The following is a 19,303-nucleotide window of genomic DNA, read 5'->3' on the forward strand; positions in this document are numbered from 1 at the left end:
GCAGTGACGCTTATTGTGATCTTGCATAAGCATTGTATGTCATAAAGAATGCCCCAGAGTATGTCCTGTAATAAAAGCTAAATACACAACAACAAAATATAGTGGCTTTGCAGCGTTCATATTGTGAATTTATACACATTTTTCTGATAGTTCTCCTGTACTTTTATTTCAAGAAACATCTGAGGCAGAACTTTTGTTCGTCGGGGAAGTTAAAGATAGTGTGTTATTTGACCTCTACTGATTTATTACAGAATCACTGGGCGGCCAAATCTTTATTTCATATCTTGTGTGTATCGTAAGAACAATTTCTCATATATGTCAATATTCTATCGCTCCATAAGCAGTCGTTAATAACATTCAGGGTGAACTTAGCGCCAGGGACATCTGCTGTGTTATCTATTCAGTGACTCAGCATGTATGAAGGAGGCTTTTGGGAGGGAGTGAAGTGACAGAATGAGTGCTGCCTTTTAATGGTTTTCATCTTAGGCAGACTTTATGGAGCCCCATGCACAGCGGAATTGATATGACAAGGAGAAAAGTGCACATTCATGCTTGCAAACTTTGAAACTCTGCATCATTCAGGCATATTCTCCTAACACCATCATCCTGCATGCAGAAAACCCTTCATCTTAACACCCTCACATGCTCACATGCACTAATTTGCATGTATTATTTGCAGAGCAATGCATTTTGCTGTCATTTTTTATAGCTTTTAGACATCATACACACCCATAAACATGCATTCTAGACACAAGACACAGGCAGTGTACAGAGAGAGACAAGGGGATACACATAATAGTCACTCATGGAACAAAACTATGAGCTAGAAAAGTGGATCTGTGATGCAAAAGCTCCAAAGAGCCCTGAAGTCTCCCATCTACGATTTGATGTGTCCCAGAGGCAGTCACTAGTACTGGCCATGTTCGTCCTCCTGCAATGCTTCATTTCCAATGTCTGTTTCTCATAATGTATTTTTTTTACAGAGGAATTATATATATATATATACACATATATATGTGTGTGTGTGTGTGTGTGTGTGTGTGTGTGTGTGTGTGTGTGTGTATATGTAAAACACAAAGCAAAAAGCACACCAAAGTGAGAGCTGGAAACAAAGATTACCTCTGAGAGTCTATGATGTCTGCATGAATCTCTGACAGTGCTACTCCTGAAGCTTAAAGTGTTTGGTACTGTTGGCAAAGACATTTTTTCCCTATGTCATTTACAGGTCACCAGTTTTTCATCAGTTTGATTGTAAATGTCCAGATCCCATTAAGATGAAAAAGAAATGTTGTGTTTTATACAGATTTTAACACAAAGTGGAGGTTTGTAAAGTCAAACCCTTCCATGTTTCACTACTGCCTCTATTTTATATAACGTGATCACATCCGATACAAATGGTGAAATCTTGCCAATAGCAAAGGAAAGTGTTGTCATCATGAATAATGTAGTTAAAACTTTGTGTATCTCAGCCTGAGACAAGAAATTTTACATAAGTGAACTTGTTAAATGGCCTTGGAGTTAATATTGAATAGACAGCAATATTCACAACACAAAGGAGAAATTCAAAGGCTTAGGATTTAAGCAGATTGTGACAGGGAAAAATGGATCTATCTCTTGAAATGTTTTGGCGCTTTGTTGAAATTGAGTTTGGAGCCATTTCACAGTGAATGCCACAGCCTCTGCCACCCTGATCTCAGATCTTACATCAGTTTGGACAATCATCCAGGCGTTGGTTAGACCCACGTTTCCTTCTGTGCCAAAGAGCTGCAGCCCTTTCTTCAGATCCCTCTGAGCGTAATGATCGATCTGCAAAAAACAGGACAAAAAAAGGCAAAGAAAAATAAGATTTAGCTGTGGCGTGGTTGAAGACGCTGATTCATATTTTCATTAGTTGATAAAAATAACTGTAAAGCATCTTAGTTTTATCCCAGAAACTGCAGTATCATCTGTTAGAAGTGAGCCGACTGGTGCAAAACACAAGCTGCTGTTCCAGTATTAATTTTTACAGCAGTTTTGTCTTCATTTGACAGTAAACAGCAGAAAGACAGTACAGAAAATGGTGTAATTTATTAAACTTTTATTTCGCCTCACCAATAAACAGTAAAAACAGTCAACATGTCACTACAACAAGAAGAGGGGCATATTTTCACAAATAGAAATTTAAGGAATAAAAATAGAAGACTGGTCCAAAATGACTTAAATAACATTTGTGAAGGAGATACTTCACAAGAAGTATACAACTTATTTTGTATTAATAAAGCCTTCTCTTCTCTCTCTCCCCAGACCTTCATGGTGATTAAGCAGCAGTTTCATGATTCTTATGATCCATACTTTCACTAGTAGGAATAATGATAAATAAAACCTCAATAGAAGGCTTTAATATGTATTAAATACTTTATATTATAATAGTATTTTCACATTGTAAATGAATCTTTGATTGCAGACCACTACAAAGTAATGCACATACTACAAAGAATGCATGAATAGTAGTATCAGACTGATGGTAAAACAGTGAAGGTGAGACATTTTCATTAGTGAACATGTTAGTACACCTTATTTCTTTAGCACCTTTCAAAAGCAAAACCACAGTATAATGAAGTGAGTCAGTTGAAGAATTTTAACATTAATGAGTAGGAGAGGTTTCTGTGCACAGATATGCAAAGATCTACAAGATTCCACCTGGACTCAACTAAGCAAATGGGGAAGAGCCTCCCATTGGATAACTACTGCACTAATTAATATGTTTGAGTTCTTTAACCCTTTAACTGATGCAGTAGCTTCTCATTTCTTAAACTGTCAGCAGAAGCATAAAGACTGGACTGAAGAACAGGCTCTTTTTTGCATGAAAAATGCTCATTATATTGGCATGTACGAAGTCAGCAAAGGACTTAAAGTGTGAAACATGTTGTCTGCATTGATACCTATTTGTGTAAAATATTTGTGTTATTTGCACGTTAATTCTTCAGGTATGGCAGGATGTGTTTGTCGTCGTTCTTTTCACAAAGACAATGTGAAACCAGTGGATTGTCCCAAAGAAGAAGGATTTATTTGGCACATGCAGAGTAAACAGGCATACTGACAGAGTGTCGGCGTCTGAATACATGTTGCATCTAGTGACAGGTGTTTTTATGGTTACTTCGGAGTTGTTACACGTATGTGTTTACGTAAATTGTAGATAAGTCCATGGCTCAGGTGGCACCACTGTATTCTTAGAAGGCCTTGGCACACTAAGATTATTTCTCACAGCTTGTATGAACTTTGTACAGAGTATAAGTGTGTCCAAAGTTCACATGTAATATACTATGGCTAAATAATGACATAATAAAAGTAAAAGTAAATAATAGTATAGATCCACATGTTTTGTTGGGACTCAGTGACCTTAACATTTGGCCACTAAATTCTAATAATTTCAGTTCACAGACAGACATACATGTAGCAGGATGGACAGACAACCCTAAAACAAAGTGCCTCCTGTCCAACTGCAGCCTAGACCCATGTTAGACATGATGATAGAGCTAATAAACTGTGGGTAAGAGAGGAAGCAGGTCCGCTTTGCTGAGTTTACAGGGATCGAATCAGATCGGCTTTGACTAAACCAACACAATGCAATAATGCGACCCTGCAGCCGTTCAATAAACAAACACTGTGGATCTAAACAAACAAGATAAACTCAGTTAGCAAAATGAGGACTTCCAGTGAGCTTCAAATGAAAATCTGTAGATGTATACTGAGTGATAAATAACTGGAATTAAAAAAAAAAAGCGGGGTTTCTGGTGTTTTATACTAAGGGCAAACACCGATCCTGCAGCTCATTCTTGTTTACACATTTCGATGGTCAATCCCATCACATGTCAATTGCATTGATTTCCACTGACCTTGCTCTTCTCTACAAGGTCTGGAGCCTTTTAGTCTGTAAAGCCCTTCAGACACACACAACACAACACACACCTTATAGAAAATCTTTTTTTCTTCTGTGCATCATTACAGCACCTTAACAAATACTCATATGGGTTGTATTCATGTTTGTAAAGACAACTGGACATGCTAATAGGCACAATGAAAAAAAGATTAGCTGACAAATCTTCATAGTGGGGAAAAAAAAAAACAAAAAAACATTAGGTGCATTTACACCACACCAGGTCAAATGCATATAACCAGAGACAATGGTGTGAATGTGTTAAAAATCAGGTTTATCTAAGACTGGGCTGGATTTGTTGAAACTAAAATGACTAAGAGCAGTTATTCCAAAAATGTACAAAGAAAAATGCAGTCAAAAAAGTTCTGAGGAGGAACTCTGATGAAAAAAACTAACTCCTGTATGACCTCATGCAAATAAATGAATAACTGCGTGGGCAATTCCATCACAATTCACCAGATTTTCGAAAATGTTACCAACTGATCATCTCTGATCTGTTTTCATGTATTCAGAAATAATGTTCTTGGTCCAAATAAACACCATACCAACTTCAGCCTTAAATCCTCATTAGTTTTTGAAATACTTGGGCTTTGAAAATAGGGAATGGCTCACATTTTTACTGTGTAAACACATGGTCCAGAAAAACAGAAAAAGACACCAAGTTCAGCAAGTCTTTAGATTTTAAATGGTGTTTTCTATGGTACAGCATGTATTTAGCTGTCCTCAGCTGCACATGTGCATGTGTGTTTCAGAGCAGTTTCAGCTTGGCATATTTCCACAGAGAAGTACATCATATCATTCAAATTTTGACATTTTTAAAGAAATAAAATGTTGTGTTTGATGAGGCATTAAAAAGAAAATCAACCTGTATTTCAAATGCATATTGCTCATGTATGGCAAGGTCTACCATCTCATCTAACCCTCCATGTTGTTTGTGTTGATAATGGCATCATGTGCATCACAATAAGTGTCCGTGTGAAACACAACAGAGGAACCAATGTTTAGCGGCGGTGAAATTTAGGAAATGAAGCTTCAATTCAGGCAAATTGTAATTGAATAAATTATTTTAATCAATAAGAGTCAGTTAATTTAATAATCTTTTCAGCTCTAGATAGATGCTGAAGTATCACTATCAACAGACTGAAATAAACTCAGTAGCGTAGTAGCAACATAAATTATAAAAACCCACAGATTGGTACAACGATCTTTATAACATACCATAATTGCATAAATAAAGATAAATGGGCCATTTAAAATAGACTCTAGCTAAGTAGGAGCATTTTGACAGGCCTTTTATATATTTTCAGTGACATGATCCGTCCAGTCTCTCTGAAATGTAGATCATATGCAAAGTTAAGATCAATCGATTTTAATAATTTGTTTCCCTCTTGTGTGAATCCTGAAGATTATTGCTGCCCCACTTCCATCAGCTGGCAGTTTAAACTGGAGACGGTCAGTGTGGAAGCCTCCAGTGATTTCACATGGACTGACCTACATGTCTCTTTACGTAGACGATTCAACAAGCAGTGACATATCTTGTCAACAGTGACACATTGCATTCTTGTTTTCACAAACCAGTGGACCAACGTCTGATGCAAGTCTGCTTATGCTGTTATTTAAGGTGGAATAGTTCTTGCTGTTCATAAAATGTGATAGTGTCTGTGTCAGGTGGCAGATGGAAATGGTAAATGGATGCAGGTGTAGACTTTATTACATATTTATCCAAGGTCAGTCACACTTGCATGACTGAGTTGATATCTTAAGTATTTTGTTAATTTTACCGGTTGTGAGGATAAATGTCCCACAAGCTTTAAACCGAATCATGAACTTTGCTGAACCAGTTCATCCAGTATATTGAGTTCACTGTCATTAGATTTAACATTTATACACAGTATAAACTCAGGTCCTTTTTCTTCTAATTTTCCAGAGGAGACATCAATGTGGCACGACACCAGACTTTGGCTTATTGTAGGATCTAAAACACAGGTCTGTGCTGGTGTGGTCACAGTATATTAAATCCCACTATGTCCAGATAATACTCATATCCTTGCAGAGACAAAAAGTCATACAGAAGTGTAAACAACAGATAAGCACTCTGACAGCCTGACAACACCTTATCCACAAGGAACACAACATAGTTTTGCACAGCACACTGGGTTATTTTTAGATGTTTTTTGACTTTTCTACACTTAAGTCAGTTGGCTTGGCTTCACAGGGGTTACATTCACTTCACAAACTTCCTGTTTGTTCTCATCCATCAAACCAACACAGACCTATATGATGTTTCCACATCTACTTTGAAACTTTACTTCTTATTCTTGCTAAAGAATAGGCAAACTTGAAGACTGTTTAAGATTGTATTGTATATTTAGCCATGTCTCAAATTAGTGAAATAACTGCTCACTGCACTAGGGTCTACTTACAAAGTCAGGTGAAAACTGCTTCAACAGCTTAGTAGTGAATTCAGTTGCATACAGCAGTGCTCTCATGTTTGCTAAGGGTGGTTAAGAGTAATTATCACAGTTATCACGTGTATTCCCAAGCAAAACTGCATAATGTGGGGTGTAGAGGTTATATTTTGAACAAACTAGTTTCATTAATGGCTGTTTGAGTTGTCGTCCTGGGAAAACAGAGCTCATGTTAGTACAGCCTCTGCATTACCCGACTGCACCTTCATGAACACTGAACCCTGGGGGCTTTGTTTAGGTTTGAATGAACTGCTGATAGTGGATCTACAGTGGAGTCTGCACTGCTTTTAGGAGAATCCCTGTTGATATTCCAAGTGTAAGAGCATGTATTACAAGCAAAAAATGCTCTTACAACTTTTTGAGGAGCACAGTGGGACACAACAGTTGGATAATCCAAAGAAAACAAACGAGCAAAAAAGTTGGACAGGTTGCTGGGGACATGTACTGTTTAACACACAAAAAGGAAGTGCGTTGCAGCACTTTAGTGTGGGTTGTGCCATGTGATGGTAAAAAATGTCAGTGCTATCATGAAAATGTGTGTACTTGGGTGTTTTGCAATATTCTGAAACATTGTAAAGGTTTAATAAATTAATATTATGCTTTGGTGTGTTAATGTTATGTTATTCAACATTTTTTGTGCTGGGAATTGGTCGTTAGTTCATCCATTTCGAAGCAGCGACTGGAACAGAGTCTTTGAGAACATTTACACAAAACCAACCCAAGTCGCCTACATACAGATCAGTGTACAGCCTACTATCTTGAATGTAGTCAACAAAGGACACTTTCTCACCTACTAGTCTCACATATCCAGATCTATCTCCACACTTCATTAGCTCTGTGCCAGTTCTCTATAGGTCTGGCTCCGTCCCATCAGTCAAGTTGTTAGTGTAGTTTTCGGGCAGCACTGACTTCAGGATTCTGCAACAGTGCATTTACAAAGTAAAGTGAAGTGGTGCTTAAAAGATGCTTAAGAGGAAACATGTTCATATCAAATCAAATTTGATTTATTTAGCGTCAAATCATAACAAAAGTTATCTCATAATGCTTTACATATAGAACTGGTCAACGTGACCTCTGATTGTTACTCTCAATTTGGCCAAAAACATGATTTAGGCAGTTATACTATGAGGCTACTCATATGAACTTTCATAATTTTCAGAGAGAAAAATATATGTCCTTCAGCTAAAAAAAAGAAAAGAAAGAAAAAAAAACAACTCAATAAAAATTATACAATATAATAAGATTATTTAGGCTACCTTCCATTGACTAAGGTGTGGTACAGTCTGATGGAAGCAGAAATGAACAATTCTCGAATCAGGTAAATAAATAAATATATGATTACATTTTCTTAAATCAAAGCTTTGTTTCCTTTACTTTGCTGCTGCTAAACATTGGTTCCAGTGTTGTGTTTCACATGGACACTTATTGTGACGCACATGATGCCAGGATCAGCATGAACGACATGGAGTGTAGCTCAGAAGACACGCAGACAGAAAGGCAGAAAATGTCTATATTAGGGCGGTCAAACAATAAAAAATTTTAATCAGATTAATCACAGGGTTGCTGTGGATTAGTTTCGATTAATCACAATTAAATATCATTCATATTTAATCCATATTAGTCGCATTTCATTTTGCATGAGCAAACAGGCTCAAGAAGGTAATATATACAGTTGTGGAAAAAATTATTAGACCATCAAAAGTCATCAAAAACAGTGGTTATGCAATCCAGTACTAACTCCTGTGTGTATCATGTGACTAAAACAGACAGAAAACAAAACATGGAATGCCTAAAAGCACTGTTTTTGTCAGTACAATGCCATAGATATTGATGTAAGAACTGAAGTGATTTTGGTTATTATCAAGAAAACATGGAAAATGGCTCGATATCAGCTCTGAAATTAAACTGTTACGAGCTATTTTTGTTGTTATCATTATATTGGTCCAAACAAATGGACCTTTAGTTGGACCAGGCATTAAAATGTACAAGAAATTGAACAAGGTTGTGTTTATTAAACACCTTCAACAGTTTCAACAAAACAACTTGAAACAAAACAACTGTAACAAACTGTTCCGTCTTGTTTTTTTTGTCCTCATATTTTCATCCAGAGGGCCAACATGCGGTTTAGCCTCTTCCATCTTTATGGATTGGTTCTGCTGCCTGTCACTACCAGATTAATTGCCCATTTGCTCATCTGCAATGCTAACTCTACTTGGAAAAACTGACCCAAATGCAGTCAGAGATGTTCAGAGTCATTCTGTGCTGCAGATGGGTTAATTGTGCTAACATTTTTAATCAGATTAATCATGATGATGGATTAATCCGAGTTAGGGCTGGATCTATCAAAGGTTTGCGTGTGTTAAAACGTGTGCAAACTCATTGCACATGCAAAAAAATGTATAAACTGATTTACTAACAGTGCGCAATAAGGGTTGTGTCTTTCAAAGGTATAAAATAGCGCGTCCGCATCCAGTTAGTACATTTGACACAATGAATAAGCAGTTTGGGGCGTTCACATGCAGTTGTGCGTGTGGTGGGAGGAGAAAATGTGAATATATTAATTTAGCACACGCAAAGTGATTTATCAAACCCGAAAGCGATTTTGCTGATAGAAACTGCGTCCATATTTAACACGTCTGAAAAGGAGGAGCAAACGGGCTGGATGTGTAATTGTGTACACATGGAAGTAGTCAGGAGACAAAGAAATGATGAAACCAGAGGCAGAGAATGCATTTTTCACCCTCATGTGAACATTTTTGGAGTGACGGAAGAAAAAAATAATTGAGACATATGCCCCCCCCCCCCCACACACACACACACACACACACACACACACACACACACACACACACCTTTAAAATGAAAAGTATGAGTGAATGAATGAATGAGTTATGCAATACCTTCTATGACAAAACTCCTCCAACGTTACATTTCCATGCGTTTGGTTCATTCAGTCACTGTTCCCATTAGTACTGGTTTATCCCACAGCAGTTTTTACAGCGTATTGTCTCCAGTAGCACACGCAAAACCCAAGACTTTGCACCTGTTGTAATTTGTACAAGCAGTCTGAGTAAATCACCCACAAACTGTGGTCACACCCCACATGCAAAATTCTAGATTGCACAAGCAAATTACTACACACAAATTGGGATCTTAGTAGATCTGGCCCTCTATGCATTAATTTTGACAGCCCTAGTCTATACGCTCACTTTTCTACATTGGAACCATCGCTTACTCCTTTAAAAATTTAATCTTTCACACAAACATTAAAAATATTTGTCTTTATTTTTTTCAGTTGTACGTTAGGTCCATCTTAAGTTGTTAGTAAGTTGGATCCAAATGTGTTGCAGACTGCAGCGCACATATTGTTTGTAGATGTCATTGACTTGTTTGTTGTTGTTTATATCTATAGATAATTTATATATACTTTTATACTATTGTTATTGTTGTTGATATTTCTAGTTTTTATATATCCTTTAACTTTTATACTTTTTGTGGTTGGTATTTCAGTTGGTTCTGGAATAAAGGAGGTTATTTATCATTTTCAGATATGTCTTTTTCACATTTGTACCATTTTTTTTTCACATATTCAAATAACCATTTAATGGAATCAAAGACAAATAATTAATAGATTAATCAGTTACAAAAACACCTGATAGCTGTAGCTCTAGTACATAGGCTAGTGTATTTATATTTATTGTGTGAAAGCACTTTTTGGACATTGACATTTCAAACTGAGGGCAGTAATGCAACATTACTGTCATGAAGAAACAGGAAGTAGTTAAAAATCTGCTGCATTGACAACATCCTGACGTCAGCTACAGACCCTCAATGATGACCACAGGACACAGCAGTTCCCTCCCTATATTGCAGTGTAAAAGCAAAACTAACCAGACCAAATTTATATAATTAAAAAAAAAAAAAAGTTGGTTCCATTCTTCAGGCATGAAAACACCCTGAGTCTTTGGACTGAACCTCCCTCTTTTTAGCTGAATGAGATTCAGGAGAGATTAATTTCTGTGGAACCACAACATCTTAAACGAGGACTGATTAATTTTTAAGGAAACTTTGATGCAGCAAACATTTCAAAAAGCTCAATTAAACTTGTATATGTTAAAATGCCACAAAACAATTAGCTTCTCACACATCTATTAGACACAGAGCAACATAATGTTTAATCAAGTGCTGTCCCATTCCAGGAGATTAATGCAAGTCTAATAAGTACACGTTTTGGAGCTTCTAAGATTGAAAAACATTTATCTTTTTTTTTTTCAGCTAAATTTGTGCTGTTTTTAAATTTGTCGATAAGTTTGCATCTTTAGCGCCTGTTAGCTTTCTCTGTTTAATTAAGACCATAAACAAAAACATGAAAAGGAAATAACAAGCAGAACTAAAGAGTTCTAGTTCACTGAACAGATTTGAAAAACTCTAGGCTTCTTTCCAAAAGATTCTTCTCATAGTAATTTTAATTATTCATGAAAAAAATTGTCTTTAAAGCTTAATATATTCAAGATTGCACATTTAATTCAGTTTTTTTTTGTATGTCTTTTAAGGCTGTACACATTTTTTCCTGTCTTCTGTATTCTTATTGTATCTAAAGAAAAGAGAATGAGAAATAGATATGTATTTCTATTTCAATCCTGCAAAACCAACAAAGCTTAAGGTGGAATAAAACGTTTGCACAGGACTGTATGCATTAGTTTACACACACACGGTACACTAAACAACACTTTTATAGTGTAATGTCACAGCCAATCACATTGATCACTGAAAATCAGATGCAAACATTAAAAATCAATCCCTCAAAGAGATTAAAATGAAAAAGAATCCTGAATTTAAATCAAAAGGACTAGACTATAGACTAGAATATAATTTTTTGCAAGGATAAAAATAAATTATATCAATAGAAAATAGAGCATGACACCACTTCCCAAACATAAGAAAACATGCAAACTCTCTTAAGAAGGATGTAAAAATTTAGTGCAGGGAGCCCTTATGTCCAATTTGAGTGGATTGGATAAAGCTTTGAGTCCTCTGAAATTGTGCAAATATGAAAAAGAGAAATAAAAAGGAAAATATTTTTTATTCAAAACTAAGTAGGTCATTAATATAGAGTGACTCCTGTGAAAGTGCAGCGAGCAGACTGTGCATAAGCCTCGGCTCTACTTTGAGCTCAGTATTGATGTTGTCCTCGGGACTTGAGTCGCCCTTTAACTACAGCGGGCGAGTCAAAGATGGGCCATCAATTATTTATATGGCAGGGATACAAGGGAGATAGGAGAGGAGAGACCAGGAAAAATGAGGGGAAATGAGGAAGGGAGACTGAAACTATGAGAAAATGGAGAAATGAGAAGAGGAGAGACAGATATGTGAAAAGAGATGAGAAACAGAGGAGGAGAAAACAGAGGGAAAAGCAAACACGGCAGCTCCGAAGGACAGACTTATGTAAAAGCAAACCCACCACGGGTCAGAATGTGTGGGAATAATGCAACTGGACAATATGTAAAGAAAACACGGATGGTAAAAGGCAGCCAAAAAGCCACCGTGTAAAGGAATATGTTTGAAGAAATACAAGACAGGGATTTCAGAGGAGAGGAAATAATGACAGGAAAAACTGCCTCCATTTACCTGCTCCCTCCAAACGGAGGAGCAGATCCATTACTTGTGCCATAAATGTGGGAGGAGGACGGCGCCTCAACACAGTAAAGCAGATGAAGGCATTAAAAAAGAGGAAGGATGTGTGATCGTATTCCCTGTGGATTTCCTCTGGACACACCATTTTACTATATAACACCAAGCTGCATTAACCATGCCCTCCTTCGTCTCCTCTGATGATTTTACTGGGTCGAGAAAAGGAGATTTTTAACATTACTGATTCATAGCTTAAATTTCTGCTTCAGAGTGAAATTCATCACTATGATGACGCCAGAGGCTTCACAGCAAAAAATCAGCCCAAATCAACGGTGAATTAAATGACTGATTTAAAAAATAATCTGCAAGTCATTTCCAATTTGTGCAGAAGTGGTCAAAGTAAACCTGTTCTAGTCCACATACATGTGTAGAAAAAGATTATTGAGTCTTTACTGTAGTACAAGTGAGTACGAGGCTCTGAAGCGTACCACACAAAGCTGAGCAGACATATATTAATGTAATACAAAGACTATTAATTGATGATAAATTCAGATAAAAATCATTTTTGCCTTGCGTTGTTTCCATCTTGTGTTCCTTTCTTTTACATAGTGTTTCTTTTGCCATTTGTGATACGCAGCAATATATGAACCAGGGTCTGTTTGGTTTGTTATCATCTCCATCTCTTTTAGTTTGATGTTGGGAAGGTGTGCATTAACCCTTTCACACATGAATTATGAGAACCTTAGTTGAGATTTTTGTCCTGAGTGTTTTTATTCCTCTTTAGGCATGAAAAAATCAATGCGATTGAGATTTTTCATGGAGTTACAAAAATGTCCACTCAGCTGGACACCATGCATTTAATTTTTAAAGCAAAGAAACATGTATTTAAAACCATCATCAGAAAGTGATATACTGTGAGAAAACTATGAAATAAAAACATTTTAATGCAGCTAATCTGATGTTTTCTCACATTTTAGCATACTCTAATACTAGTTATTACTCACTTCATGGAGATTATATGCAAAAAAAAAAAAAAAAAAAAAACAAGAAACTTTTTGTTGAGGAAAACTGTTAATTACAGTCTAATAACAATTAGCAATTGATTTACATTCAAACATGTTAGTGCAGATCAGGTTTATCAAGAACAGCACAGTTACAGTAATGGTATGAATTGAAACCTATGAATATACAAGAGAACAGCTGTAGAATAGCTGTCCACTGCAGTGACCACTATGCATGAAAGGGTTAAAACAAAACATGAGTAAATACTTCATAAGAAAAAAAAATTACCTAAAATGATCATTAAAGTTTAGAGTGAAGGACTCTTAGGTCATGTCAAAGATGCCAGTGGTATAGATTGAAAATATATGAACGAAATATATTTACATTGACAAGCTGGGAGATTTATATGGCCACTAGAGGGAGTAGTGAGTCCCTCTGCTGGTCTCCCACGGTCAGGAAAACTAACACCATGGAGCCTTTGACCAGAATGTTGGTAAGTGACCAGATGGGATGTGGAACGTTTAGAATTTTCGAAGTCAAATTAAGTGACAAAGTGATACTGTTGTTGTTTTCACCAGAAGAAAGAATGGAGTTTGATGCTGATATCACAGTGTTTCTTCTGCACAGTACGTTCAGACAGATGTTTAGTGTAGATATTGACAACATAAGCCATACAGAAAACTAAGGTGATTTGTGGTGTTATTGTGCCTTTTTTTCTGTCTAAAAGCAGAGCTAAGCTAACGGAGAAACAACGCAAACTATCAACAGATAAAGCATGTGAAGGTTACAAGACAGCTATGAGTCGGTTCTGAGTTTTTGAAGAAAAAAACCTTATGAATGTAAACCAAGGTTATCGTTAACGAAAACGAACGAAATGACGAAAACTAAAATTGAAAAAATATTTTAATTAACTGAAATAAATAAAAACTCTAATTAAAAGAAAAAAACAACAACTAACTGAAACTATATTGTGAGCTTACAAAACTGACTAAAACGTATAAAAATTATGGATAAAATTCTTTGTTAATGTCGGATTGATATGAAATAGATTTATTTCGCTCCAGCAGTTTTAACTGTTGGCACCATACGACACTTCCCAGTCTGTCACGTCTGGTCACTGGTGGTTTCCAGTCGTCTTCTGGTCCCCACTCTACCTGGAACATACAGACTAAAGCTGGGAGAAAGCAGCACAGTCCTGTCTGGGATTTACTTTAGTGACGCGTGGGGTCGGGTTTTTTTTTTTTTTTTTTTGCTCACTGTGTGTACGTGAGCGACAGAGACAGAGCGGAGCTGAATGACAGCATCAGACAGGACTAGCATCCAGGTAAAGACTGGAGAGTTTATCACCATGAAAAGGCCTTCCAAGGCCTTAACTGCACAGTTTAGAAGAGGAGAAAAGAGGAGGAGGAAAACTAATCCAATTACAGAGGTATGGAACCTGTTAGAATGTTAAGAAACATTTGATGTTACTAGCTACAGCTAGCTGAACTGAAATGAAGCAAAGCTGGCTAATAATGGAACTGGAGATGATTAAGAGATGAGATACCTGCTAAGGTGTGGTTTACTGCTGATGGACTGGGTTATATATGTTTCTAAGTGGTTTATATATGTTTCTATATGATTTATATATGTTTGTATGCAGTTTAATGCTGATTAGTTGGTTTATATGTGTTTGTATCTGGTTTACTGCTGGCTGCTTTGTGCATCTCCTCCCACGCTTTGCACATCTTAGCATTGTTTTCACATAAGTGACGTTGTGTATGGATCGCACCCCCCCCACACCCCCCACCCCAACCTGCTATAGGGAATTTATGCATTGTACTGTACATGTGTTTCATCTGCTCAGTCAGTGAGCCGCCCTAACCCGACCCCCAAATAAAGTGTCCAGAGTAACCCACTAATCTGCGCCTCACTAATTTCTTTGAATAGCATGGTGAGGAAGATAAAATATACCAAATAACTAAAACTAAAACTAATACTAAAACTAAACTAAACTAAACTAAAACTAAGCATTCAGAAAAAAATGATAACTAATAAAAACTAGCAAACCTGCTCTAAAAACTAATTAAAACTAACTGAATTAGAGAAAAAAAGCAAAAACTAATTAAAACTAAACTATAACTAAAAATCCAAAACTATTATAACCTTGGTGTAAACAATGAGCTTTATACTTTATTCAGTAAGTGATACAGTCCTTAGTATATTCTGTTTTTTGATTTCCTTTTGCTGTTGAGAGTTTGGGACTTCAATACTACATTGAACTCCTTTAAAATGAAAGTAATCAGCCTGTTTTGAAAATGTATAGAGTAGAAAGTAAGAGTAGATATATGTTAGAAATTCTGTACAATAGCAAATAATTTGTCCTTCCTACCTCTGAACTGTTACTGCTGTTACCTATTCCTCTCCAGATTTTCTGAATGTCCAAAAATGTCCCGCTGGGCTTCCACATTTCTCACCTATTTAAGGCCCACACTTTTTGGCAGAGCCTGGTTTCCTGCAAAGTCTATCCTTTCATCCAGATTACATTTCTCAGACTCTGACCCAATTTGGACCAAAATCAGGGATTTTCAAGGCCATTTCTTTTGACTGCTGATGTATTGTATTCTAGTTCGACTCTATTTCCCCCTAGCTTGGGATATGAACTAAAGTCTGCAAGTGTTGCAAAGAATTTCAAGAAGCAGTTATAAGGAATGTTGCCCTTCTGAAGAATCCACGTTACTCGTTTGCCTCAGGAAAGATCAGCCACTACTTCTGAACTTAGACAACTCTTTACTAAACTGCTGTAGAAACTTGAGAACTTACCCTTAAATTCCTAATGTGGGATGGGAAAAGTGTGGCACTGTTACTTTGATAATAAATGGAACATCAAGTCCCAAAGTTACAAATTCAAGCCTTGTGTCTCTGACTTCTAATTCTGTCCTACGGCAAGGCAATAACATACGTAAATTATTAAAATGCGTAGTGTTCCCCTTTAAGAGACTAATCTCAGTCCTTAGCTGGGGCAAATCAATTACAATCCCAACTCCTTTCCATCCTCTGCTTCTAATCAAGTCCTGATTAACACTTGGCGAACCATGTGAGCAGACGATCAATGCCACGAACAGAGGAAGGAGTGGATGAGCAGAATCAGGGCTGTGGGGATGATACTGGAGCGTCCTTAATTAAGGTTGTAGTGATGAAGCTGAAGGACTCTGGACAAGATCTGCAGCGGGGTGAGCTTACATTATTTCACAGATTCACTCAAAACACTCCATTTTTTCACTTTTTGCTTATTTACTTCCTTCAGATTTGACAAAGATGCTTCATGGAAGATCTGAGAGGTAAAACATAGAACTTTCTGACTTTCTCAAACAGCCTTAAAACAGTTTTGCCTGCAGCTGTTGACAACAAGTGCATTCTCCTGAAGCCTTCTGATGCTGACATGCAATTTTTTCAGTTTTTATTACACTTTATCTTTTTTTCTCCCCTTCATTGTACTTAAAGCCAGCCAACTCCCACAGGGAGGATCATTATGCAAATGTGTAATTTTTGCAGCACTACTGTTTGCTGTCAGGATATGACCGCATTAAGAAATGGGGATCACTGTTACAAGCAGAAATTAGAATGTGAGATACAGTGGTGAGGGGGCTTTTGAAAATGACAGGACTGGTGCACAATGTGGCAGCAGGTGGCAAGGAAGCAGAGTACAGAGATTAAGAACGCTGTCATAATCAAAGGGAAGCTCGGAAAAGACTTTATGAAAAATACCAAAGAGCAAGTGTAGCTTTCAGGCATCATCTCATTTTTTTCTCTAAACATTGTGAACATAAAGGTAAAACCCACTTACAGTGGAAGTTTCTAAGATGAAATTAAAGGCAGCATTAGACACAAAAGTCCTGATATTGCTGTCCGCTCTGGTATGATTACAACATTTCTAAATCCTACTTTCCTGATTGAAATTACTTTTGGCAAATTTAGTCAAGCTATTTGACTTCAAAACTCACAAAACAGAACAGGTACAACAAAACTTTACAGTAACGTCATTTGAAATGTTCCTTGGTTTGGTTTGTATTGACTATCTGAGCTGAAGGTATGTTTTGTCCAAACCAAGTCAATACATCTAGCATACATAACAAGGCCTCAGTTGAGTTCTATTATCAGGGCACCACCCATCTTAAAAATGCTTAGAGATGAAGAGCTATTTAACTCTTTAAGTGCCAGACAGTTAAGGGGATAATGAGCCTTAAAAGTGCCACAGAATTTGGCCGTTTTTCAGTATTTCGCGTCGTTTTCATAATATTTGAAGAATCCTGCAGGAAACCGCTCGGTAACATCCGACCGATTGCTGATTAGATTCAAAACGCACCGGACGCAGCCGATTCATTATTGATCGTAATTTGCATAATTTATAATAATAGTAATAATAATAATAATAATAATAATAATAATAATAATAATAATCTTTATTTATATAGCACTTTTCATACATTAAAAACTGTAGCACAAAGTGCTTTACATATCAGTTTAAAAATCAGTACCGCCCCCCACCCACACCCACACCCACCCACTCACCCGCACACACACACACACACACACACACACACACACACACACACACACACACACACACACACACATATACATGCAAACCCACAAGCTCACACATACTTAAGAAGACTGACTGAGCACGGGCACGGGTACTTCAGCGAGAGCTGTTTCCATCTTTATCCGCTCTCTCAAAGAGTCCTTTACTATCTCCTGGGCTCCAAAAGAGCTTTACCATCTTCGCTGTTCTCAACTTCTCCTAGCGAAGCTTTCCAGAACCAGCCGCCAGAGCCAGCTGTGCACCTCCTCCAGCCAGCAGAACTTCAGAACTTCAGACCTCCAGCGTGAACACGTCGCTTCACAGCCTGTTCCTGCTTCGAACTCTGTCAGAAGATGTCAGCCCAACTGCATCCGTTCTCCGTCAAGGCCTCTCCAGCCTGCATCCTCACCTTTGGCGTGTCGCTCCAGCTGCTACATACTCCTTCTACAAAGTCAAGACCCGCATCCTTCAAAGACCGACAACTTGTAAGAAAACTTGCTCCTGATTTATCTGAGTTGGTGTTATTCCCAATTTAAGTAGATTTACCTCAACTTAACCTCACTAACGTTATAATATCTTGAATATAGCCATCTACCAATTTAGTTTACTTTTCGCCTGTTCACAATCTCCTGCTCCTTTTTATTGTATTTGTCTCTTGTCTTTGTGTTATTTGTATGTCTTAGTTTAGTCAATAAATTCTTTATGTGTGTATAAATCCTCTGCCTCTATTGTTCTTGTGTACTGTATATTTTCACCCTCGGGTTCCCTGTGCAGTCAATGTTTCCACCACCTTTGCAAGATTTCCAAATTATTGTTTTGGGTTGATTTAAGTTTAAGCTTAGTTATAAATCTATAATTAAACTAATCAATAAATCAACACTCCATTCTTAAATAATTTGGTGTCCTATTCTTGCTACATATATATATACACACACACACACACACATATATGTGTGTATGCATGTATATATGTATATATATTCTAAATAATAAATTATTTGTGTTGTTGTGTTGTTTGCAGATGGTAAATTAAGTGCAGATTGTTAATATGACTATGACCACAAACAATAGTTATGATGCAAATTAGTGACTTTAGGCATAATTGGTATCATGATGATTAAATAAATGTTGATCAGTTCCTCCACTCAATAATCCAAAAAAAACCCCAAAATGATCCAAAACTCAGTAGAATGTCATGAAATTAATAAACAGGGCTTTGAAAGTGATCACTAACCAGTAGAATATTGAGGCAAATTTGCGCTAATAGTCTACAAGGGGTTAAAGAATCAAGACAAAGCAGTAATTTTTATGCACTGTAGCCAATCAGCATTGTCATTTTTGCCCTGTCCTTATGTGATTGGATGATTTCTGCTGGATGGCCAAGTGGCCTTGAGTGAGAGTCTGACACTTTCAGGAGTCCATGGTGAACATAAAGCAGATGATAAACCCGGTCCAGATGTCACAGGTAACAAAGTTTAGTCCTGTTCTGTCCGTTACACCTCCATTTAATCTCCTCCACTTCCACTGTGAATTACAGTTTAATGACACATGAGGTGAAAACATTGTGTAGTTGTTCAGTAGATAGTAATTTAAGGCCCTTTGCCTGCAGCTTATCTGTGTTTTTAATCATATTTTTAATATTAGGTGAACTTTAGTGAAACAAGTTCAAGGCTTAAGGCTTGTCATCAAAATTATTATCAGTCGACTAAAACGTGAAACGTT

The 19,303-nt window shown here is 37.0% G+C and overlaps 1 protein-coding gene across 4 annotated transcripts in view; it reads right to left on the bottom strand.

The window, feature by feature from the left end:
* Window positions 1-19,303, bottom strand: part of tspan4a (tetraspanin 4a) — a 329,835-nt gene that overhangs the window by 39,746 nt on the left and 270,786 nt on the right. For all 4 annotated transcript variants that reach the window (XM_030128550.1, XM_030128558.1, XM_030128534.1 and 1 more), the window contains one exon: window positions 1,705-1,806. In XM_030128550.1, coding sequence (XP_029984410.1) covers window positions 1,705-1,806 — 102 coding nt within the window. The remainder of the gene's footprint in view (window positions 1-1,704; window positions 1,807-19,303) is intronic.

The sequence above is a fragment of the Sphaeramia orbicularis genome, chromosome 3, assembly GCF_902148855.1.
Source record: "Sphaeramia orbicularis chromosome 3, fSphaOr1.1, whole genome shotgun sequence".
Classification (NCBI taxonomy): domain Eukaryota; kingdom Metazoa; phylum Chordata; class Actinopteri; order Kurtiformes; family Apogonidae; genus Sphaeramia; species Sphaeramia orbicularis.